Raw genomic sequence first — 18,857 nt, 5'->3', positions numbered from 1 at the left:
AGGTGACTATGAGCCTTGAATGAACTTGCTATAATCATCTTCTTATAATACCTGAAAAATTCGACAGCGGAAAGACGTATACCAGCAAGGCTTCAAGAATGCTGTACTTTGTAAGAGCAGGGTTGGGTCTGTGTGCAACTCAATTGGGTGTCACAGACCCACTTTAATTATTGTCCCTCTGACTTCACATTTTCGCGTCCAACGCGTCTCGGATTGCCAATTCTCGGCGTATCGACGATTTTTAATCACCAACTACAGCCCTAAGCCATTGCCTAGTTAAACGGAACCCATAATAGAGTAATTCTTCAACATGGCTCGGAGAAAAGCCCAGTCTGACGATTTCGACGATTCCCCTGCACCGAAGCGTTCCCGCCGAGATGAAGTCGACGAAGAACCCGAGAACGGCACCCCCTCCAAGCGGAGACGGTCATCTGCAAGGGCACAGGAGCCCACGAATGGCGCCAACTACGATCCTTACGAAGTACCCGCTGATGATGATACAAACGAGGTCGAATCTGCCCCCGAGACACACACCCCAACAAAGCGAAGGGGCCGTCCGCCCAAGTCCGCAACCCCGGGCGGCGCAGGTGCCGTCACGCCCTCGAAACTACGCCAGGTAAACACATTGGTCACGCCAGTAAAGGCAACAGGTTCGAATGGCTTCACACCACGGAGGAGACAAGCAGCAGACCGCTCCGCGCGGCGAAAGAGTGCTAGGGCTTTGATCCAGCGTGTCGTCGCCGACGATGACAGCGAGGAGGATGAGGATGGTCTTGAGCGTGAAATCTACGAGTCGAGCGAGGAAGAAGAGGAAGAGGAGGACAAGACGGAACAGCGGCAAGAGGCACCGGCGGTGGAAAAGCTCCCAGAACCAGAAACACCATCAGCTACACCGTCTCGTCGACGAGGCCGCCCACGCAAACAGCCAGCACCTCCGAAGTCACCAACGCCTCCCCGTGACCTGGCACCCCATGAGGTCTACTTTGAGCACAATAAGCCCGGCCGTGCAAAGACATCTCACAACACTCTTGCATCCCTCGAACTGCTTTCACATGACGAGTACTTTGACCAGCTTCGCGCCCGCGAAGAGCCGCACGCCGAGGACCTGGAATATCTTCAATCCCTCTACGAGTCGTCGTTTGAGCAGTGGCGCTTTGAGATGGCGCAGGGTTTCGGGCTATGTCTCTTTGGTCAAGGTTCCAAGCGCGATTTGACGGGCAAGCTGGCTGCGCATCTCTATGCTGAGGATTCCGATGCACCCATAGTTGTGGTCAACGGCCACGTCCGGACTATCACAGCGCGCGACGTCTTCACAACAGTCGCTGCGGCCATGAGTCCAAACTTGAAGCTCCCCGCGCAACCGGCAGGCATGCTACAAACGTTGTCCTCCGCCCTGAAGTCTCATCCCAAGCCGGTGACGGTCATCCTGAACTCCATCGATGCCGCACCCCTGCGTAAACCAGCAGTACAGCAGCTCTTGTCTCAACTTGCAGCACACCCGCGCATCCACTTCGTCGCGACGGCAGATACACCCTCTTTCCCGCTCCTTTGGGATGCCGCGCAACGTACTTCCTTCAACTTCTTGTTCCACGATTGCACCACGCTGAAGCCCCTGGACGTGGAACTCGATCCCGTGGATGACGTCCACGAGCTCCTCGGCCGCAAGGCCCGGCGGGTCAACGGCAAGGAGGGTGTCATGTTCGTGTTGCGGTCCCTGCCAGAAAACGCAAAGAAGCTCTTCGAGCTGCTCGTCACCGAGGTCCTCGTCGCCATGGACGATGACGGTCAAGGCTTGGCGGCGGAGAACCCTGGTGTGGAGTACCGTATGGTGTACAATAAATCCGTGGAGAACTTCATCTGCACTTCAGAGGTGGCTTTCCGCACTTTGCTGAAGGAGTATGTTAACATGTCTCCCCCTTTTTAATGTTTATGGGATGTAGAACTATGCTAACGGAATTTCAGGTTTCACGACCATCAGATGATTACCAGCAGGAAAGACGCTCTTGGCACGGAATTGCTGAGTGCCCCGTTCAGGAGGGAGGAGCTTGAGGCCATCCTTGAGGATTTGATGGTATGATGACATTTATTCACACTAAAAAGAGTCTCATTGAAAAGGTTGTTTTTTTTTTTTTTTTTTTTTTTTTTTTGGTCACACGGAGCATCGTATATACTAGAGGGGGCAAGAACAACATACAGCATTGCACTTGGGTCAAGTCAAGTTACGGCGTTGAAAAGGAAATGGGTGAGAACTGGAACCAAATACTACAGTCATAAGAATCATTGTCCCCTTTGGGGATACTCTAAAAAATATCTTTTGAGAAACCAAAGCAACCCGGCTAACTGCCAATCCCCTCCCCCGCTAAAAACGCCGTACTATGCTTCTTTACACTCCAATGCTTTTCACACACGTCCAGAGAACTACCGGCACGATAACATTATCATTTCCTCCCGTTAAGACAGCCTCGGTCAAGCTGGCAACACTGGCGCAGAAGCCGGCGTTGCGCACGGCAGAAGGCCAGGAGACCTGCTGCTCCGCAGCAACGGGCCAGCCTCCGACCCGTAACCAAGTAGTGGCGGCCATAAGACCGAGGAACACCGCCGTCGCGAAGGCGACACTGCCCTCGAGACTTTTTCCGCCGCCCCAAATCCACTTCCTGTGTCCAAAACGGCGACCGATGAGAGAGGCCGCTGCGTCGCCGAGGCCAACGCAAATGACTCCTGCTACCATGCTGACCTCGCGGGTCGGTACCTCCCAGCCAGTCAAGTAACCACTGCCGGTACGGGGGAGGGTAGCCAGAGACAGCCAAAGGGGGATAGCGCAACCGATAAGGAGGAAGATGTGTGAAATGACGACTGGTCCCTTGTGGTCTCTGCCGTCGACGTATGGGGTAAGGAAGGAAGCGATAGGTCTTGACAACGGCGGAAGTTGGCTTGCGCGGAGTAGGTCAAGAATGAGGAAGATGGCCAGAACAAGGGTCAACGCCAAAGCTGCATAAACGGGGTCGACATAGGTCGCCGGGAGGAACATTCCGACCATCATGAAGTGGAAGACCTTGCGTCGTGTGTCCACTTCGTACTTCGGATCCAGGCGCACGACAACCGTCAGACCGACGATCACAATCAACATCCAGTATGCGCTCAGAAGAAGCCGAGTATTTGCTTCTCCAAAATCAGACAATCGGATGTGTTGCACCCAGCCTTGATGGCAGGCTTCTTTGCCATCTTCGTACAGTCGTGAGGGGAGGCATATCCATCTCTCTAGATTCGCATTTACGACCTGGAATCTAAACCATGGAAGCTCGCCAAACAGATAGCCCAATGCCCAGCCCACAGGCTCATTGCCTTTCAGGGCTCGTCTGCCAATGTATTCGCGCACAGGCATTAAGATAATCGTAACAATGCTGGCATACACATAGGCTGCGTATGTCCATTTCCGCCTGGTGGCCTGAGCTTCTGTGAGCTTGAAGAATGAGCGAACAGTTGTCGAAGCAGTCCGCTTCCGGCGGCCGGCTGACGTGTGTGTCAATGATCGTCGAGGACGGGGTCTTTGTAGCGCGTGAGGAAATGTATTCCTTCGACCAACAGCGAAACCGTCTGGAGACTCTGTTGAATTGTTGAATAGTGGGACATCGAATTTCTGGTCTGTTCGAGATGTTGTGTCGGCAGCGCCGAAAGTTCTGACTCTCATCGGCCTTGTAAAGGGCCCATCCATCATGTCTTCCTCGGAATTTCCAGCTTCTGATGCTGACTCCTCTAGCGAAGAACCTAGCAGCTCGTGCTTGAAGCGCCTCATGGATAGGCCTTCAGACAAAAGCCCAAAGACCGAATGCTTCTTGGACGGAGAGATAACGCGCCGGAAGCGCAACCTGGGAACCCTAGCCAAGGCAATTCCCCATCGAATGACTGGACCACAGACGACAAGTACGCCGACGCCGCCGCCCCAAAGCAGGGCTTGAAGAATTGTGGCTTGAGGCGAGTGTGCGAAGAGAAGAACATTAATCAAAGCGATCGAAAGTAGCTGCAATTCAGCCGTGAGCAAGCTGGTGGTTGTTAGATAGTGCAGCACCGCCAGCAAGGTTTGATGTAGAGGGTAGAGTAGAAGGATGGTCTCAAGGGGAACCGCAGGTTTCGTCCCATTTGAGAGAGCAGCGAATTGTCGAGACGACATCCATACAGGGACGCACGATAACACCCATTGCAGGGGATTGATAGGTTCATGAGCTTGTGCTGTGGGGATTAGATATTTGGGTATCGAAGAAATGCCGAGAACAATGTTGGGGAGGACGACCGCTTCGTTGTCGGGAGAAATTAAAAGAGATACCAGTAGTGTAACTGAAGGCGGGTAAAGGATAGGCGCGGGGTCAAAAACCGTCGGAACAGCAATCATGGGTTTCCGGGATGAAGTTCTATGCCGGATCGCCCATGCAATGAGTCGAATGGGGTAAAGAGCCATGAGTGACGTAACTAATATGGCTAGAAAGCGCAGATCTAGGCATTGTGAGTCCTCTGTCCAGAGAGCCAACTAATTTGAAAAATCACATACCTCGATTCCAGGCCGACAGGATGGGCTTAACTTTGGGGTTTACACAAACAACAGCAAATAACGAGCTGACAATAATGAACTCGGACACTCGCCGAATGAGCTCTTTGGTACGGCGGTAGTTGCGATCATCCCAAAAGGTGAGTCGTTCTGTCCTTTGTTTCTGTCGCTGAACCGCTTCCTCGTCCTCCTGGTTCTCTGGGGAGAGGAGGGGCGTTGATGCGCCCGAGAGTATCTCGTTGCGACCCCTCAAGCCTTTGTGTAGACGTACCCTGGGGGCGGGGAGCCCCTTCAGGAAGTGTTCATCATCAGCTTCGGTGCCGCTGTCGCTCCCCTGCGACGAGTCCTTGGTGAAGGAGGGAAATGGGGATGGGGTTCGACTAGAGTCCGCCGATGAGGATGTCTTTGGCGGTGTGGACGTCTGGTTCGAGGCGTGGTAGACTATGCGATGGGCAGGATGTGGAAGCTCGGTATTGAGGTGGTGGTAGGGATGGGGAGAGCGACTGAGGGTTCGGATTTCATCGTTTTCTTCTAGATCGTGACCGAAGAGAGCGTTTGATTCGAGATGCTCGGGCATGACGGAGCTATCGCATTGGAGAAAGCTGGCGCACCAGCATACAGGCAAGGAAGTTACTTAAGCGTGAGCGGCGTTGGTGAAGGTAGTGCCAGGTAACATGGAAAGACGGAGAGTTGTTGATATGATTTGGTGCAAAAGGCGAAGGAGTGGCTCGCACGGCGCAATGCGATTCAGGGCGTCTGGGTGTAGTGATGTTTTGGTGTGTTGTTTTGTTCACGTCAGGCCATTACCGATTGGAATTGAGGGACAGGTTAGCGACGATGAGGCGGTTGTGGGGAGCTCCATCACATGAAAGTTCCAAATTGGTGAGATGAGGAACGCTAGCAGCAGGCGTGTTGTCATCCTGAACTGGGCTTGGCCGAAAGTGAGAGAGAGAGTGGGCTCTATTGCCCTGTGGCAGCCCGTCAAGCATCAGCCGCGCGGCCACGGCAAATGCGCCCACGCGATTGAGTGACAGCACTGTGGCCGCCAAATTTCAGCATGGCAGCCAGGTGCCAATCCATGGCACGCACAGCGAAAAGAGAATTCCCCACCAAAAGAATGGGACGCTCGAGCCACACAATCCAAACACCATAGCAGTGGCTTAGCTAATTTTTGTCCTTGGCAACCCTTTGCCAAGGTGCGCTCAGCTTACCTAACACCCGCCACGGGACCGAAGACTGGCAGGAGTGGCCGCTGGTGGTGATTTTTTCTGCTGTCGGGCACTTGGAATGATGAGAGACTGACCAGCCGGTTACCAAGAATCATCGATTCCCGTCCTCCGATCTTTGCGTGTATATTCCGCCTCCTGAGAAAGCACTTCCGACACCATCCCAGACGCGCATGACCTCATCTCTTATCAACACAGATAGGACCAGACTCAATTTGCAACCTCCATGCGATTGACCCCGGAAGCCCTGACAGGCATTGCCCAGCTACTTTATTACCTTGTGAGGTATAACCAGCAGATGTGCGACACCATCGCAAGGTCATGTTCAGAGGCTACGCACTATTACTTACTATCTAAGAAATATCGATCGAGACAGCACAGGCCAAGGGCGAGAAAGTATCATTCAGCCCTCCAACAAACAATACTACGTAAAACTCAATTGACCACGTCAGCCCAGCAGCAAAGGCCACCATCATGCACCTGGCATGTCTTGACATCCATGCTGGAAGTCGGAACCTGTCAAACCTTGATCTTCTCCATGGCAAAACTGACATGAGCCACGACTTGCTTGGCCTTGCACTCAGAACCGAGTTTTGCCGTCTTGCAACCCTCACAATGATGCAAAATAAAGTCCACCAGCGTCGTAACCTGTGTTGCGACGTTGGGATACTGTGGACTACTGACGAAATGTAACCTGGGTGCCCTGGGGAGTTCCTGTCGATCTTCCCGCCCACTGAATGCTTTCGAAAACTGAAGCTGGACGCTTCGTACCGCGCAGTGTGGTCCCCAATGTCACACCCTTCCCATCCCACCGGACTATCTACAAACCTCGCTGAGATCATCGGCATCGCGGTGTGTAGTGTAGTTACCTCTCGCGAACTTCTTTAGAGACAAGCGTGAAAAGCCTGCCAAAAATAACTGTCAAATCGGAGACTTAAGCCACAAAAAACCGGATCTCCTGGTAACATCGACTCCTTCGCAGAGTATTTCCCAATCCGGGGCCGGCTATCTTCAATCCTCCTCGGAAGCGATATACCACCACTGCCTCAACATCTCGTTTTCCATTAGGCCCCGCCCCGGTATGCTTAGTGGGCCACGAAGTTGTGCATCGGCATCCACGAAATGCGAGAAGGGTCGAGGCCCGGCATTCGGCCACCCGACTCAAAAGGGCCAGAAGAAAGAGGGCCATCAATTTACGAGGGAGACTACATCTCGTATCACCTGGTCCCTGTAGCTGCTTGGAGATTGGCTGGCAGGGACTAGGGGATGCTGGATAAACTGCTGCACAGGGCTGCTGCTCCAAACAATGGAGGAGCAGAAAAAAAAAAGGCAAAAAGACGGAAAGTAAAAATAAGGACGAAATACGAGGCTCTGTTGTTGACCCCATCTTGACAGCTCAGTGTCCCCGTTTCTCGGTTTGATAGGGTGACAATACACCCATTCAGGGCTGTGACGCTGTTTCACACACACGCAAACAGCAAGTCAAACGGGGTCTGACGGTCTGATTGACCTGACCATACAGGCGGCTTCAGGTTGCACGACACTTCAAAACAGCAGACCATCACAGCCACCTCCATACACGACAAAGACTGGCCAACATCTAAATCAGACGAATCTTCGCTCCGATTGCATATCGGATAGTAGTACTGGACCGTTTGGCGTGTTCCACACCAGATTCAGGTACATAATAAGGGGAACACGGTGTCCCTAAAGCCATCTCTTCTCCCTGCGATACCGGGCCTGGCTCGGCTCACATAACCCAGTGGAAGAAAGAGATTCTTTGGTAAAATTCAATGTGAAAGAACTCAACAGAATGGTCAAAAGAAATGACTACGGCTTATATTTTCGTTGTGTCTTGTCTCTCGGATCATGAGACGTAGCCCGCCCCTGCAAAGCTGACCCGACCAGCAAAAGGTTCGTAATCGACCTGCATGCAGTGACAGCGTGGTGGATGTCGCAACAAGCTGCGGCCAGCACCAAAAAACCCCAAGACTCCAAGCCGGACCCCGGGCGCTCGCTAAGGCGGCTAGGTGCAGGCCCCGACAATCAGCTCCCCAGCAGCACGATGCGAGCGAGGATTGAAAACAATTGGCCAGCAGAACACCATGGTCTGACTGATCAACGAAACATCAGGTCTGCATGTGGCACATCGGGCGGGGGAGACGTGTTCACTCTCCAGCAAGTGCGGCGGCGCCATTGAGTACCGCACACGCCAACCATCTGAACATGGCACACTAGAACACCAGACGGCTCGTATTGTGTGCGCGGCACCTCGCCCGCGCCTCATAGTGAGCAAGTGTGTGGGACAGTTGAATCAGACTGACGATTCCTCGGAGAGGATACGAGGCCCGGCTGTTTGGAGGCTCATCGAGGTGATGTCACAATCCACTTGACGGCAGCGCCGGGCGTGAACCAGTGGCTTTAGATAGCGACAGTGGGTATCAGCCGCCAACCATTGAAGTAGGAGCGGAAAGACATGCCTAGCGCGGAGAGTGTACCTGGAGGATCTGGGAGGGAATCATTGGACAAGGCTCGGGGGGGGGGGGGATTGGCATTCCTGAAGGGATTAGAGAAAACAAAAAAATAATCAACATCACTGCTGGAACCGAGGATTGACGGCGGTGACGGTCGCTTGGTGGAAACTCGTTCCAGTCTGCCAGTCGATCCCTAGGGGCACCTTGGCAAACAGGAAATGGCACACGGGACGAGAGCGATGAGTGATGAAAGATGTGGATGAGCTGGTGAAATGGGAAGCTCGGTTTTTTGGCTCGCAGCGAGGGGGGTTGCACTGGGGCAATTGGGGCACTTTTGGAGTGAGAAGTCTGCAAGACTGTTGGCCCATTCTTATCCACAAGAGCTTCCTGCCATGGGGACCGGGATGCAGACGGTGGCTCCGTGGCCCCAACTCCGTATGGGAGAAAAGAACTATTCGTGGGCCCTGCCATTTGCCATTGGCATGGGTGATGGTGATGGATGGGACGGATAGCTCAACCTGAGTTGGGCCGACAAGACAGGGGTACGCCGCCGAAGCGGCGAAACAGGGAATCTTTATACACACAGCACAAAGATTGTCCGCCAGCCGACTGCATGGGCGATGTGCAGGCTGACTGGGATGATCTTCAACAGGTTTAAACGCCAATCCCCTCGCTCGGTCGCCTTTCGCGCTTTCTTCTCTGATCTCCCATCTTGTCTCTCGCCATCCTCTCTCTCTCCCTCTCTCCTTTGCCCCATCTGCCGGCATCCGCGTCTGTTGGTTTGTTTACGTTTTTGCTCTCAGTCGCATCTGACAGGCTACACAACATATCGCCACTTTGATCCAGCACCTTACTCAGTACCAGTCTCATCTCGACCCATTCCTCTGTCCGGGACCTTGTAAAATTGCTGGACCATTACTCCAAGCCTGCATACATACCGCTCAGCAGCTTCAAAGACCTTCTCAAACGCTCCAATTGGGTTCAAGTCTTTGCAAGTAGGCTTGCCTTTGTTCAGTCTCAAACGCTCACGTTGACACCAACGGCAAGGTTTTATCCTCGACACCGAGCCCCCGGGGTCCGGAGCTAAGCGTGCCACATCCTGCCGCGCAGACCTCAGCTAGTGTGCCGGGTCTCGAACAAGCCTTGGCCCTCCCACAACACCAGCCACCTACAAAGGGTTTCGGCCGGCCAGGTACCACCACATATCACTCTTTTTTAGATCGTCTTTTTGCCCCTCTCCTCGCATCAAGCGGAGGCCGCTTGAGACGTATACAAACCTTCCAAGCCTCCAAGTCCACCACTCGGGTGTGCATCTCCCCTTCTCCTACATCCTCTTGCGTTTTCTCCGCCATGCTGCAGAGCAGACGCTAAGAGAAGGCCCGCATCTTGTCATCAACCTTACCCTGCATACATCTGAGTACAGTTATTGGACGTTTCTTTCCCTGGCATTTCCGCCCTGCTGTCTTGGTCTGAACCTTCGCACCTCTTCATCCCTACTATAACAACCCACACTCACCTCACATCTCGGCCACGGGCCTCTTTCGTTACAATGACCTCCGATAACAAGTACGACTCCCGCCTGGAAGAGGGACTGCTGCCAGTCGCTACCGATGAGAAGAGGTGCTCGACTATTCCGACAACATCCAAGGAGCCCACTAAGAAGATGGCCGGTCCACGCCGTGTCCTGTTTGCCGTCGTGGTATGCGGCCTGATGACGCTCAGTCTTGCTTCCGTCATCGGTCACCGGGGAATGCCTTGTGCGAGGGGACAGCAAAGCGATGCCCAGGCTGTTGTCAGCGAGGGTGACCTCAAAGACCCTGCCAAGGTGGATATCCTTCACAGGCTGCTCCATGCCTATTTCCCCGAAAGATACCAGGATGGTGTCTATGCCTCTGACCAGGATGCCATTGCTGCCGTTGAGGCGGACGATGCCGACCTAGCTTCAGCTCTTGTTCAACTGGCTAAGCGTCAGGACAACACTACCGCCTCAGCTACCCAGTCTTCCCAGGCGCCGCCCACCAGTGAGGCCACTACGCCATCTACTCAGCCTCCCGTCAGCACCCCGACCCCGACCGCAACCCCGACTCCTACGCCGTCTGAGCCGAGCACATCCGCTCCTCAGCCGGATACCACCACCACTCCGCCGACCCCGACAACCACCTCCACTCCGGAGCAGCCTACTACACCTCAGACCACCAGCCAGCCTCCGCAAACTACTCCCACGACATCGGCAACGTCAGCAGCCCCTACTTCTGGTACGTCTCAATCGGAGCAGGCACCTTCCTCCTCTACCGTCGGGCCGCCGTCCGCCTCTACGGAGTCTCAGACGACGACTCGTGGGTCCCCTTCTTCTTCTTCTTCTCCCCCTCCCCCTTCTTCTACCCCCTCTTCTGCTCCCACTACGGCCTCCCCAGGGTCTTCGAGTGCGTCCGCGTCGGGTACGTCTACCTTCCTTTCTCTCCAGACTACTACGGCCGTGACATCCTCGTTCCCTACAACGTCGAGTACGCCTGTGTCGTTTGTGTCGTCGGTGTTGTCGGTGTCGTCTGTATCCGTAACTGGTATGTTGTATCGTGGTTTTGTAGTCAAGTTGTGTTGTGTGTTTTGTTAAGTTTGGGGAGGCCATTTTGGGATTCAGAAGCGACGACCTGGTCTTGATTGTGGAGGCACCACCCTTTTGACGACTTGAACCTGCCTTATGCCCATCTTTTTCTTCCTCCTTCATGGCTCAAAGCAGATTTGCTAACTGAACATTAGAAAACACTCGGCAATCAAGCACTTCTACGTCCTCGCGCAGAACCACCACCTCCTTCAGCCAGGTCCGAGCAACCATCACTTCCACCGCTTCCAACGGCGACGTTGTGCTTGTTACGGCGACTTCTTTTGTTGCTGTGCCCCCTGAGCCTGAACCCACCTCGAGCGCCGGGGGCGGTGGCGGCGGCGGCGGTCTTCAGAATGGCGCCGTTCCCGTTGGCAGCGTCTCATTTGGCCTGCCCGTTACTCTTGCCGCTGCCGTCGCCGGCGCCATGCTCCTGCTTTAAACGGCAGGCCAGTCGCATCATTTTTCATCACCCTGTTATGGGGTGATTTCCGTCTACATAGTTAATCATTCCTTATTTGGTGTTTCGGTACAAACGGACAGCGCGGGCGGCACACAAGCATCATCAGCATATACTTACTCACGACATTAACGGTCTTATTCACTCCTTTGCATCAACTGGTGGGCGTCACACAACACATAGACTCTGCGCGATAAATGCGCTATTCGGAAGGGGAGGCTGATAATAGATGGGGGTTAGCACAAACTGGATAAGCCTCGGTACGGCGGAAGAAAACAGGTGTAAATAAAACAGAGGGACCACCTGAAGCACATCTCTCACAGACCATACATCACATAGTATTGGTTAAAAGAATGAAATCAAAATTGGCATTTCAATATGAGACAGCTCTCGTTCCAAGGATGTAATCATGTAGATTAAGTGTTTTTTTTTTTTTTTTTGGATGTGGGGTTTCCCGCATTCCAATCCGACGCTGCGTAGATCATGTGATTCGGTTTCATCGTCTTTCTTGCCGTTAGACCGTTCGATGTGCTGCTAAAGAATGAGGTTTCAACACCTGCCATGCACGTAAAAGATGAAATAATGGATTTCTTCTATCCCGTTGTACTTTGAGGGTATTCACAACGCCAAAACCTTTTTTTAACTCCCAAGTGTGCCTCCTAAACATATCCTAGCTCTCTCTTTCCCCGTCAATATCAACAAACAGTTTTAACCAGGCCCAATCTTGGGCATATCGTGATGCTCGCTCAGCTTGGACAAGTAAGTGTTAAGCTCTTCGACGCGCTCCTTGTGTGTTTTAAGCAGCTCGGGTCTTGCGCTAGACGATTCGGCGAGTTCGAGGAGCTGTCGAGACGTCTGTCAGTTATACATCCAATCGCCCGGTCGACCGGCCGGAGTATGAAAATGAACTCACCCTCTTGCGCTTCCTCTCCTCATACCGCCGCTCGGCCTCCGTCTTGTGCACGACACCACGGCCTTCCTCATCGTCCTCGTCTTGGGCCTCGGGCTCCGCGCTTCTTCTCTTCTTCCCCTTTGCCCTCTTCTCGTCGACTTCGTCCTCATCCGACCGGCGCTTTACCAGCGCTCCGCCCTCGCTGCCATCATCGAGATTCTTCTCCAGGTCGCTCTTATCCTTTCTCTTCTTCTTCTTGGGCTTCCCCACTTTGGCACCTTTGAGCTTGAGGCCGCCGCCAATCGAGGCGTACTCGTCCAGCGGCATCGTCGGGCGCGGACAGGGGCGGGATGTTCGGATGGGGAGGGTTTGATGATGGTAATAAGTGTCGTTACGCGTATTCGAAGCGGGACGGCCGGGTCGTGGCTTGCTTCCCTCGGTTTGTGAGCGCGTGTCGAGCAGGTGGCCGCCTTCGGAGCCGGACTTATTTGGTTGCGGGCACCAGTGGTGGTTGCTTTTCAGTTTTGTCTTTAGAGTTGCCAGGCAAACCCCTGGACAGTGCTTTCGGTGGCTGCGGTGGCTTGGGAAACTGACTGCCCCTAGTACTCACTGCTCCTACTAGAACGTATGTATACTAATTACTAGTACGTGCTAAAGCTCCCTGTCTCGAAAGTCATTGCGCCCCACACTTTTATCCCGGTGGCAGGCGCCCAGATCTTTGTTCCAGCTGGCCCCCGCTGCTGTACGATTCCTCCAACACCAATCACCGTTTATTCCGCATACCTTGAAGGGCCTGAGCGGGTCCGAAACATGGGCATTACAATGTCTTCGTCCCCTTCCATGCCCAGATGCCGCAGCCAGCCAGGCCAGCCAGGCCCAGTCGAATGCCAAGTTGTGCAGTTCTGGCTTGGGTCTGAATGCTTGACTCGGCTACGTTCGTCCCTTCCAATCCACTGCAACCGCCTGTTTTTTTACTTGTTGCGAAAAAAAAAAAAGGAACGTAACACAAAGTCTTACTTGGCCAATTGTCGCAATTCCTTTACCGGCTTTGTTGCACCAAACTCAATTTTCTTTAAGCTCGTTTCCTCCAAACTACGTAACCTACCTACCCAGTACGTTGCAAAGACATCATCCCCCCAGACACCGCCTCCTCCTCTCCAGCCTTCCCCCCATCCCACCCCGGCTGTTCGAGGTAATTCTGCTTCGGCATACAGAACGACTATTCGGATCGCACACATCGCATTACATGAGATTTCTATTCTGCTACACTTCCTTGGATACGACTAGGGTTTAGATTTTGGTTCTCGATTTGGGGCCTCTGCAAGTGGGTAATTAGAGAACGGGGCACGGCGCAAGTTTGGCACTACTCCTTTTCACGATACGTATATGCAAACGACGTCACGACGAATTCTTTGAGAAACCGCTATTTCTTAATATCAAGCGATACAACCGGCGCTGGCGACACAGTTGACTTCGCTGTCCTGTCCTACTAGCCCTTTGATCCGTCGGCGCTGCAACATGCGATAGCTCCGATAGCAGCCCCCCTGAACGCTAGAACGATTCCACAAGGTCGAGAGCATCGCCCTTTCGCGATCCTCCTCTCCTCCTTCTTCCGCTCGACATCCACCGCCTCGAAAACACAGCCATGCCGCCCTACACAAATATCCATTCCCACCGCGACTCCCTCGAGCTCGCTTCCCTCGCCTCTTCATCACGCCCGGGGTCAGTCATCTCTGACCTCCCCTCCTCGAGGCCGTCATACTCGTCCTCCCGCAAACTCTCCTTCGAGGCCGAAGACCCTCTCGACGCCGCGAACCCCGCCGCCAGCTCCGGGAGGCCTAACCGCCATGATCGCTCCTACTCAGTCTCTTCCGGCTTCGACTTCGCTGCCAACCTCTTCCCACTGAGCTCCACCGCCGGCGCAGGAGCAGGCGGCTACGCCCCCATCGGCGCCCCGACGTCGACAGCGATACAAAATGGTGGTGTTGGCGGCGGCAGCTTGGAGAAGCACAAGACTCTCACCTACCTCAACGGCCTGAGTCTCATCATCGGCCTCATCATTGGCAGCGGTATCTTCTCGAGCCCCAGCCAGGTGAGCTCTAAGGTCGGATCCCCAGGCGCCGCGCTCATAGTGTGGGTGGTTGCAGGTGTGTTGGCATGGACAGGCGCAGCGAGCTATGCGGAGCTCGGCGGCGCGATACCCTTGAACGGTGGTGCGCAAGTCTACCTTGCGAAGATCCTCGGTGAAATGGCTGGGTTCCTGTTCACCTGGGTTGCGGTTTTGGTGCTGAAGCCCGGTAGCGCAGCTATCATCTCCATCATCATGGGAGAGTACCTGGTCAGGGCGGCGATAGGGGCCGAGGCGGAGAACCTCAACCCCTGGGTGAACAAGGCGGTCGCTATGGTCGGACTAATCGTAGTCACATTGATGAACTGCGTGTCGACGAAGCTGGGCACAAAGGTGAACGACTGGCTCATGTTCTTGAAGTTCATCGTTCTGCTGGGCGTTACAGTCACGGGAATTGTAGTCGCCATCACAGGGAAGACGGTGACAGGCAAGGCCAGCTTGGAGTGGAAGTCGCACGAATGGTTCTCCGACACATCGACGGATCTGTCAAACTGGGCGGTGGCCCTCTATGCCGGCCTTTGGGCTTACGACGGCTGGGATAACGTAAGAAAGCTTCAAGTGCCATTCGCAGTAGGCTCGTACTGACTTCTACAGACAAACTACGTTGTTGGCGAATTCCGCAATCCGACTCGCGACCTCCCCCGCGTGATCCACACGGCCATGCCCCTCGTAATCCTCTCCTACGTTCTCGCCAACATCGCGTACTTCCTCGTTCTTCCTCTTGCTGCCGTCAACGCCTCCAACACCGTTGCTGTGCAGTTCGGCGCAAAGGTCTTTGGCCCCGTCGGTTCGCTCGTGCTCGCCCTCATCGTTTCGGCGTCTTGCTTCGGCGCGCTCAACTCCTCTACTTTCACTTCCTCCCGCCTCGTCTACGTCGCCGGCAAGGAGGGTTACATCCCTTCGCTATTCGGCCGCATCGGTCTCTCCTCGTCGGACTCGCACTCCATCACAACCTCGCGCACCTCTCGCGGTCGCGTTGCGAACATGCTCATCCGGGTTCTCGGCGACGACGAAGTCGGCCTCTTCTTCACGCCTGTGTGGGCCCTTATTCTCAACGGCGTACTGACGGCGGCGTACATCGTCGTCGGCGAGTTCGGCACCCTTTTGACATTTTATGGAGTGGCGGGCTACACGTTTTACTTCATTACTGTGCTGGGCTTGATCATCCTCCGTGTACGCGAGCCGCAGCTCGACCGGCCCTACCGCACATGGATCACGACGCCAATCATTTTCTGCTGCGTCTCGCTCTTCCTGCTCAGCCGCGCCGTCTTCGCACAGCCGCTTCAGACGGTGACGGTCGTGCTCTTCGTCGTCGCCGGCGTACCTGTGTACTTCTGGCGCATCCGCGGGCGTGACCAGCAGGTCATCAAGCGCGAGACGAGACACGCAGGACACGACGACAGGCCTTGGTGGCAATTCTGGAAGCGGTCATGAAAACAGTCATCATAACTGGCGCGTTTTCCTTCCTTGTTTTTGGGCTAGCACTTGCGCGGGGAGGGGGTTATTGTTTGATCAGACCTTGTTCTGCACAGAGGCAATCATGGTATCCGCCAGGAGCATTAGTGGGGAGTATATTCAATCAAAAGAGAGCGGTGGAAGGCTGTCTTCTCAAAAAAGGAGTTGCTCTTTTTTTCTTCTTTTTTTTTGGTTACTATGATTATTAGTGTTTTTGGAAAACAAAAATACAGCGTAGAAGAAGAGCGTGGTTAATCTTCTGCTGAAGTCGGCTACAGGCGCCATTTGGCGTGTTTGATGTCTAGTCTCCAAAAGTCCCATACCTCCCAATGACGGATTATCATATGGGTGGAGGAATGGAATGGGATGATAGAGACTCGGAGGAAGATAGAGAGAGGGAGAAAGAAGGAGCGGCGGGTGAAAATGGGATTAAACCTGTTCGGGTTGACGACGGCATGCATGTTCGTGTGTTACAAAAAAAGAAATCAACCCCGGGAAAAGGAACTGGTGGAGAGAAACGGCCCCTCATTGTACCAACTTACTCGTCTTGTAATTTTGAAAGAAAATGCACATATGGCTACGGGACTGGCCTCACGTTTGTTTTCCTCTTTAATTTTTTTCTCCCCACCGATTCTTTACCCTGCGTCGATATGAGTGTAGCAGAGTTCCATCTGTAGATGCGATGTCTGTCCAGCTGAATTGATAAAGTGGTTGCATTACACATCATCAGGATCAAAAGTACACTTGGTTATGTCATGTGCCGCACTGCTTATCCAAGTGCACAATAATAGCTGCTGGTCCTCTTCTGGTTGGAGAGTGATACTAGGCTGAGACCTCAAAACACATCACACTTTCACGGTCATTTTGAACAATAGTTTGAACTTTGCATCAGGCTGCATTCCTATATACAGGCAACCTAGTCTTCAGGAGCCTTTGAGTACTATGCAATGCAAACGCCATAAAGAAATCAACGCTTAATTCGTCACAACATACTCTCTGAACCTCTCAGAGTATAAGTCCGTCCCAAGTATTATGCCATCCGTCTCGTTTACTTCTTCTCACGCTGGCCGTAGGCCTTGGTGGCGTAGTCGCCCTTGTGGACGATGAGGTCCTCGGGCTTGTAGTCCTCCTTGCCGCTCAGGTAGCTCTCAATGATGGCCTTGGTGCCGTCGGCGTAGCGCTTCTGGGCGTCCAGGGAGGTACCGGACATGTGGGGTACCATGGCGTTGCCGCCGCCGAAGGGGTTCTTGGCGGTACGTAGAGGGTGGTCGGCAGGGGCGGGCTGGGGGAACCAGACATCACCACCGTAGCCGGCAAGGTGGCCAGACTTGAGAGCCTCAGCAACGTCCTCCTTGACGACGATGGCGCCACGGGCGGTGTTGATGAGGTAGCTGCCCTTCTTCATCTTGGAGATGAGCTCCTTGTTGAACAGACCGCGGGTCTTCTCGTGCAGGGGAGCGTTGATGGTGACAACGTCACACTGGGCAAGCATCTCCTCGAGGTTCTCAACGCGGCGGCAGCCAATCTCCTTCTCCTTCTCGGGAGACAGGGGCTGGTAGTCGTAGTAGAGGAGCTCCTTGCAGTCGAATGCCTTGAGACGGCGGAGGACACGCTCACCGATGCGGCCAATGGCGACGGTACCGACGGTCTTGCCCTCGAGGTCGTACTCCTGCTTGGCGACAGCGGCGACGTTCCAGTCACCACGCTCGATCTGCTCGTGGGCAGGAACGAAGTTGCGGATGAGAACGAGGATGGTCATGACGACGTGCTCAGCAACGGAGACGACGTTAGAGCCAGTGACCTCAGCGACGGTGACACCACCGTTGGTCTTGTTGGCGGCGTTCAGGTCAACATGGTCAGAGCCGATACCAGCAGTGACGGCAAGCTTCAGGTTCTTAGCCTTGGCGAGACGCTCGGCGGTAAGGTAGCCGGGGTGAAAGCTAGAGGCAAGACATGTAAGTTTACGCTGTTGACTCGTACGGAGACTTGGATTTAGACTTACGGAGTGGTGATGATGATCTCGGCGTCGACAAGCTCCTGGTCGAACTTAGAGTTCTCGCCCTCCTTGTCGGAGGTGGTGACGAGAGTGTGGCCCTGGTCCTCAAGCCACTTGCGGATACCAAGCTCGTTCTCGGTGGTGCCCAAAAGGCCGGGAACCTGTTTGGTTTCGAATATCAGCCAAGAAGTCCAGGGATAATGGATATGCACCCCGCATTTGATGGTTTTGGATGGTTTATGAGCCAAGAATTGGGGGAGGATGCCGATGTATCAGCGATGGACCTCCGAGCCCCGCACCTCCCGTCATCCCCGCACTAGCTCTCTGCAAGCGAGACAATCTGCTCGAGATCACGGCGGGGCACAGCTCTGTAAGAGCTCTCATAGTGACGTTTTTTTAGGTGGATCGCGGGTGCGTCGGAGACAACACAACGACGACGACGTTGTTGATTTTGTGCAGGATGTGAATTTGAAGGGAAGATGGGGATGGGTACTTACGTCTTTGGCGTGCTGACCGCCGTCGTAGAGAACTGCAAGAACCTTGACCTGGTTTTGACGAGTAGTTGTTAGTGTGCGAATTGAAGAGAGCTGACCAGGCAGCTTGCGAGGGAGGGTCGAGGGAGCTTGGGCAGAAGCACCAGCAGCGCGGCTGAAGGCAGGCCTAGCAAGGAAAGATGCCTTCGAGGAGGTATGAAGTCCCCGAGAGACGGAAGGAGTAATAGAGCGAATGTTGCGAGAGAGAAATACCATTTTGAATGTTTGTGTGAAGATGAATCTGCCGAGAGACGGAGGAGGCTGTTCAGCTTGGACGAAGGGAGGTCGTCGTTATATAGAATTGATGTGTAGTGATGAGAAAGTGATGACAGATCCGGGTCCACGGATCTTGCAGGCTATGCTGAGTGAGAGATGTTTGTATGAGATCAGGATGAGAATGCTACACGGAAAACCGGCTGGGAAGTGTTGTATTTATGCTTGCAGGGCCATCACCATCAGACCAGGATCAAGAGGGCGGGGTTTCAGACCAAGACGAGAGTAGAATCTCAGAAAGAGGCAATAGAATCCGACAAGTCGATTGCCTCTCGTGTGTG

General features: G+C 54.0%; 6 protein-coding genes across 6 annotated transcripts; 3 read left to right on the top strand and 3 right to left on the bottom strand.

Moving 5' to 3' along the window:
• Window positions 1-310: 310 nt before the first annotated feature.
• Window positions 311-2,077, top strand: CTRU02_201604 (origin recognition complex subunit 2; the record flags this gene model as incomplete). Its single annotated transcript, XM_036729072.1, has 2 exons — window positions 311-1,896; window positions 1,963-2,077. The coding sequence occupies 2 exons, from the start codon at window positions 311-313 to the stop codon at window positions 2,075-2,077; spliced, it is 1,701 nt and encodes a 566-aa protein (XP_036579223.1).
• Window positions 2,078-2,383: 306 nt separating this feature from the next.
• CTRU02_201603 (phosphatidate cytidylyltransferase) lies at window positions 2,384-5,117 on the bottom strand (the record flags this gene model as incomplete). The annotated part of the gene is made up of 2 exons (XM_036729071.1): window positions 2,384-4,488; window positions 4,544-5,117. The coding sequence occupies 2 exons, from the start codon at window positions 5,115-5,117 to the stop codon at window positions 2,384-2,386; spliced, it is 2,679 nt and encodes an 892-aa protein (XP_036579222.1).
• A 4,672-nt stretch (window positions 5,118-9,789) lies between these two features.
• Window positions 9,790-11,281, top strand: CTRU02_201602 (uncharacterized protein; the record flags this gene model as incomplete). Its single annotated transcript, XM_070203889.1, has 3 exons — window positions 9,790-10,495; window positions 10,567-10,794; window positions 10,998-11,281. 3 exons carry the CDS (start codon window positions 9,790-9,792, stop codon window positions 11,279-11,281), a joined length of 1,218 nt encoding a protein of 405 aa, XP_070062471.1.
• Window positions 11,282-12,007: 726 nt separating this feature from the next.
• On the bottom strand, window positions 12,008-12,518 carry CTRU02_201601 (uncharacterized protein; the record flags this gene model as incomplete). Its single annotated transcript, XM_070203888.1, has 2 exons — window positions 12,008-12,142; window positions 12,174-12,518. 2 exons carry the CDS (start codon window positions 12,516-12,518, stop codon window positions 12,008-12,010), a joined length of 480 nt encoding a protein of 159 aa, XP_070062470.1.
• Window positions 12,519-13,836: 1,318 nt separating this feature from the next.
• On the top strand, window positions 13,837-15,753 carry CTRU02_201600 (amino acid transporter; the record flags this gene model as incomplete). The annotated part of the gene is made up of 2 exons (XM_036729068.1): window positions 13,837-14,862; window positions 14,914-15,753. The coding sequence occupies 2 exons, from the start codon at window positions 13,837-13,839 to the stop codon at window positions 15,751-15,753; spliced, it is 1,866 nt and encodes a 621-aa protein (XP_036579219.1).
• A 1,069-nt stretch (window positions 15,754-16,822) lies between these two features.
• Window positions 16,823-18,519, bottom strand: CTRU02_201599 (formate dehydrogenase; the record flags this gene model as incomplete). Its single annotated transcript, XM_070203887.1, has 3 exons — window positions 16,823-17,714; window positions 17,777-17,931; window positions 18,268-18,519. 3 exons carry the CDS (start codon window positions 18,517-18,519, stop codon window positions 16,823-16,825), a joined length of 1,299 nt encoding a protein of 432 aa, XP_070062469.1.
• Window positions 18,520-18,857: the final 338 nt, after the last annotated feature.

Source organism: Colletotrichum truncatum (genome assembly GCF_014235925.2).
Source record: "Colletotrichum truncatum strain CMES1059 chromosome Unknown Contig_0001, whole genome shotgun sequence".
NCBI classification, from domain to species: Eukaryota; Fungi; Ascomycota; class Sordariomycetes; order Glomerellales; family Glomerellaceae; genus Colletotrichum; species Colletotrichum truncatum.
The sequence above is the reverse complement of the archived record's forward strand: the minus strand, read 5'-3'. Positions and strand labels throughout refer to the sequence as shown.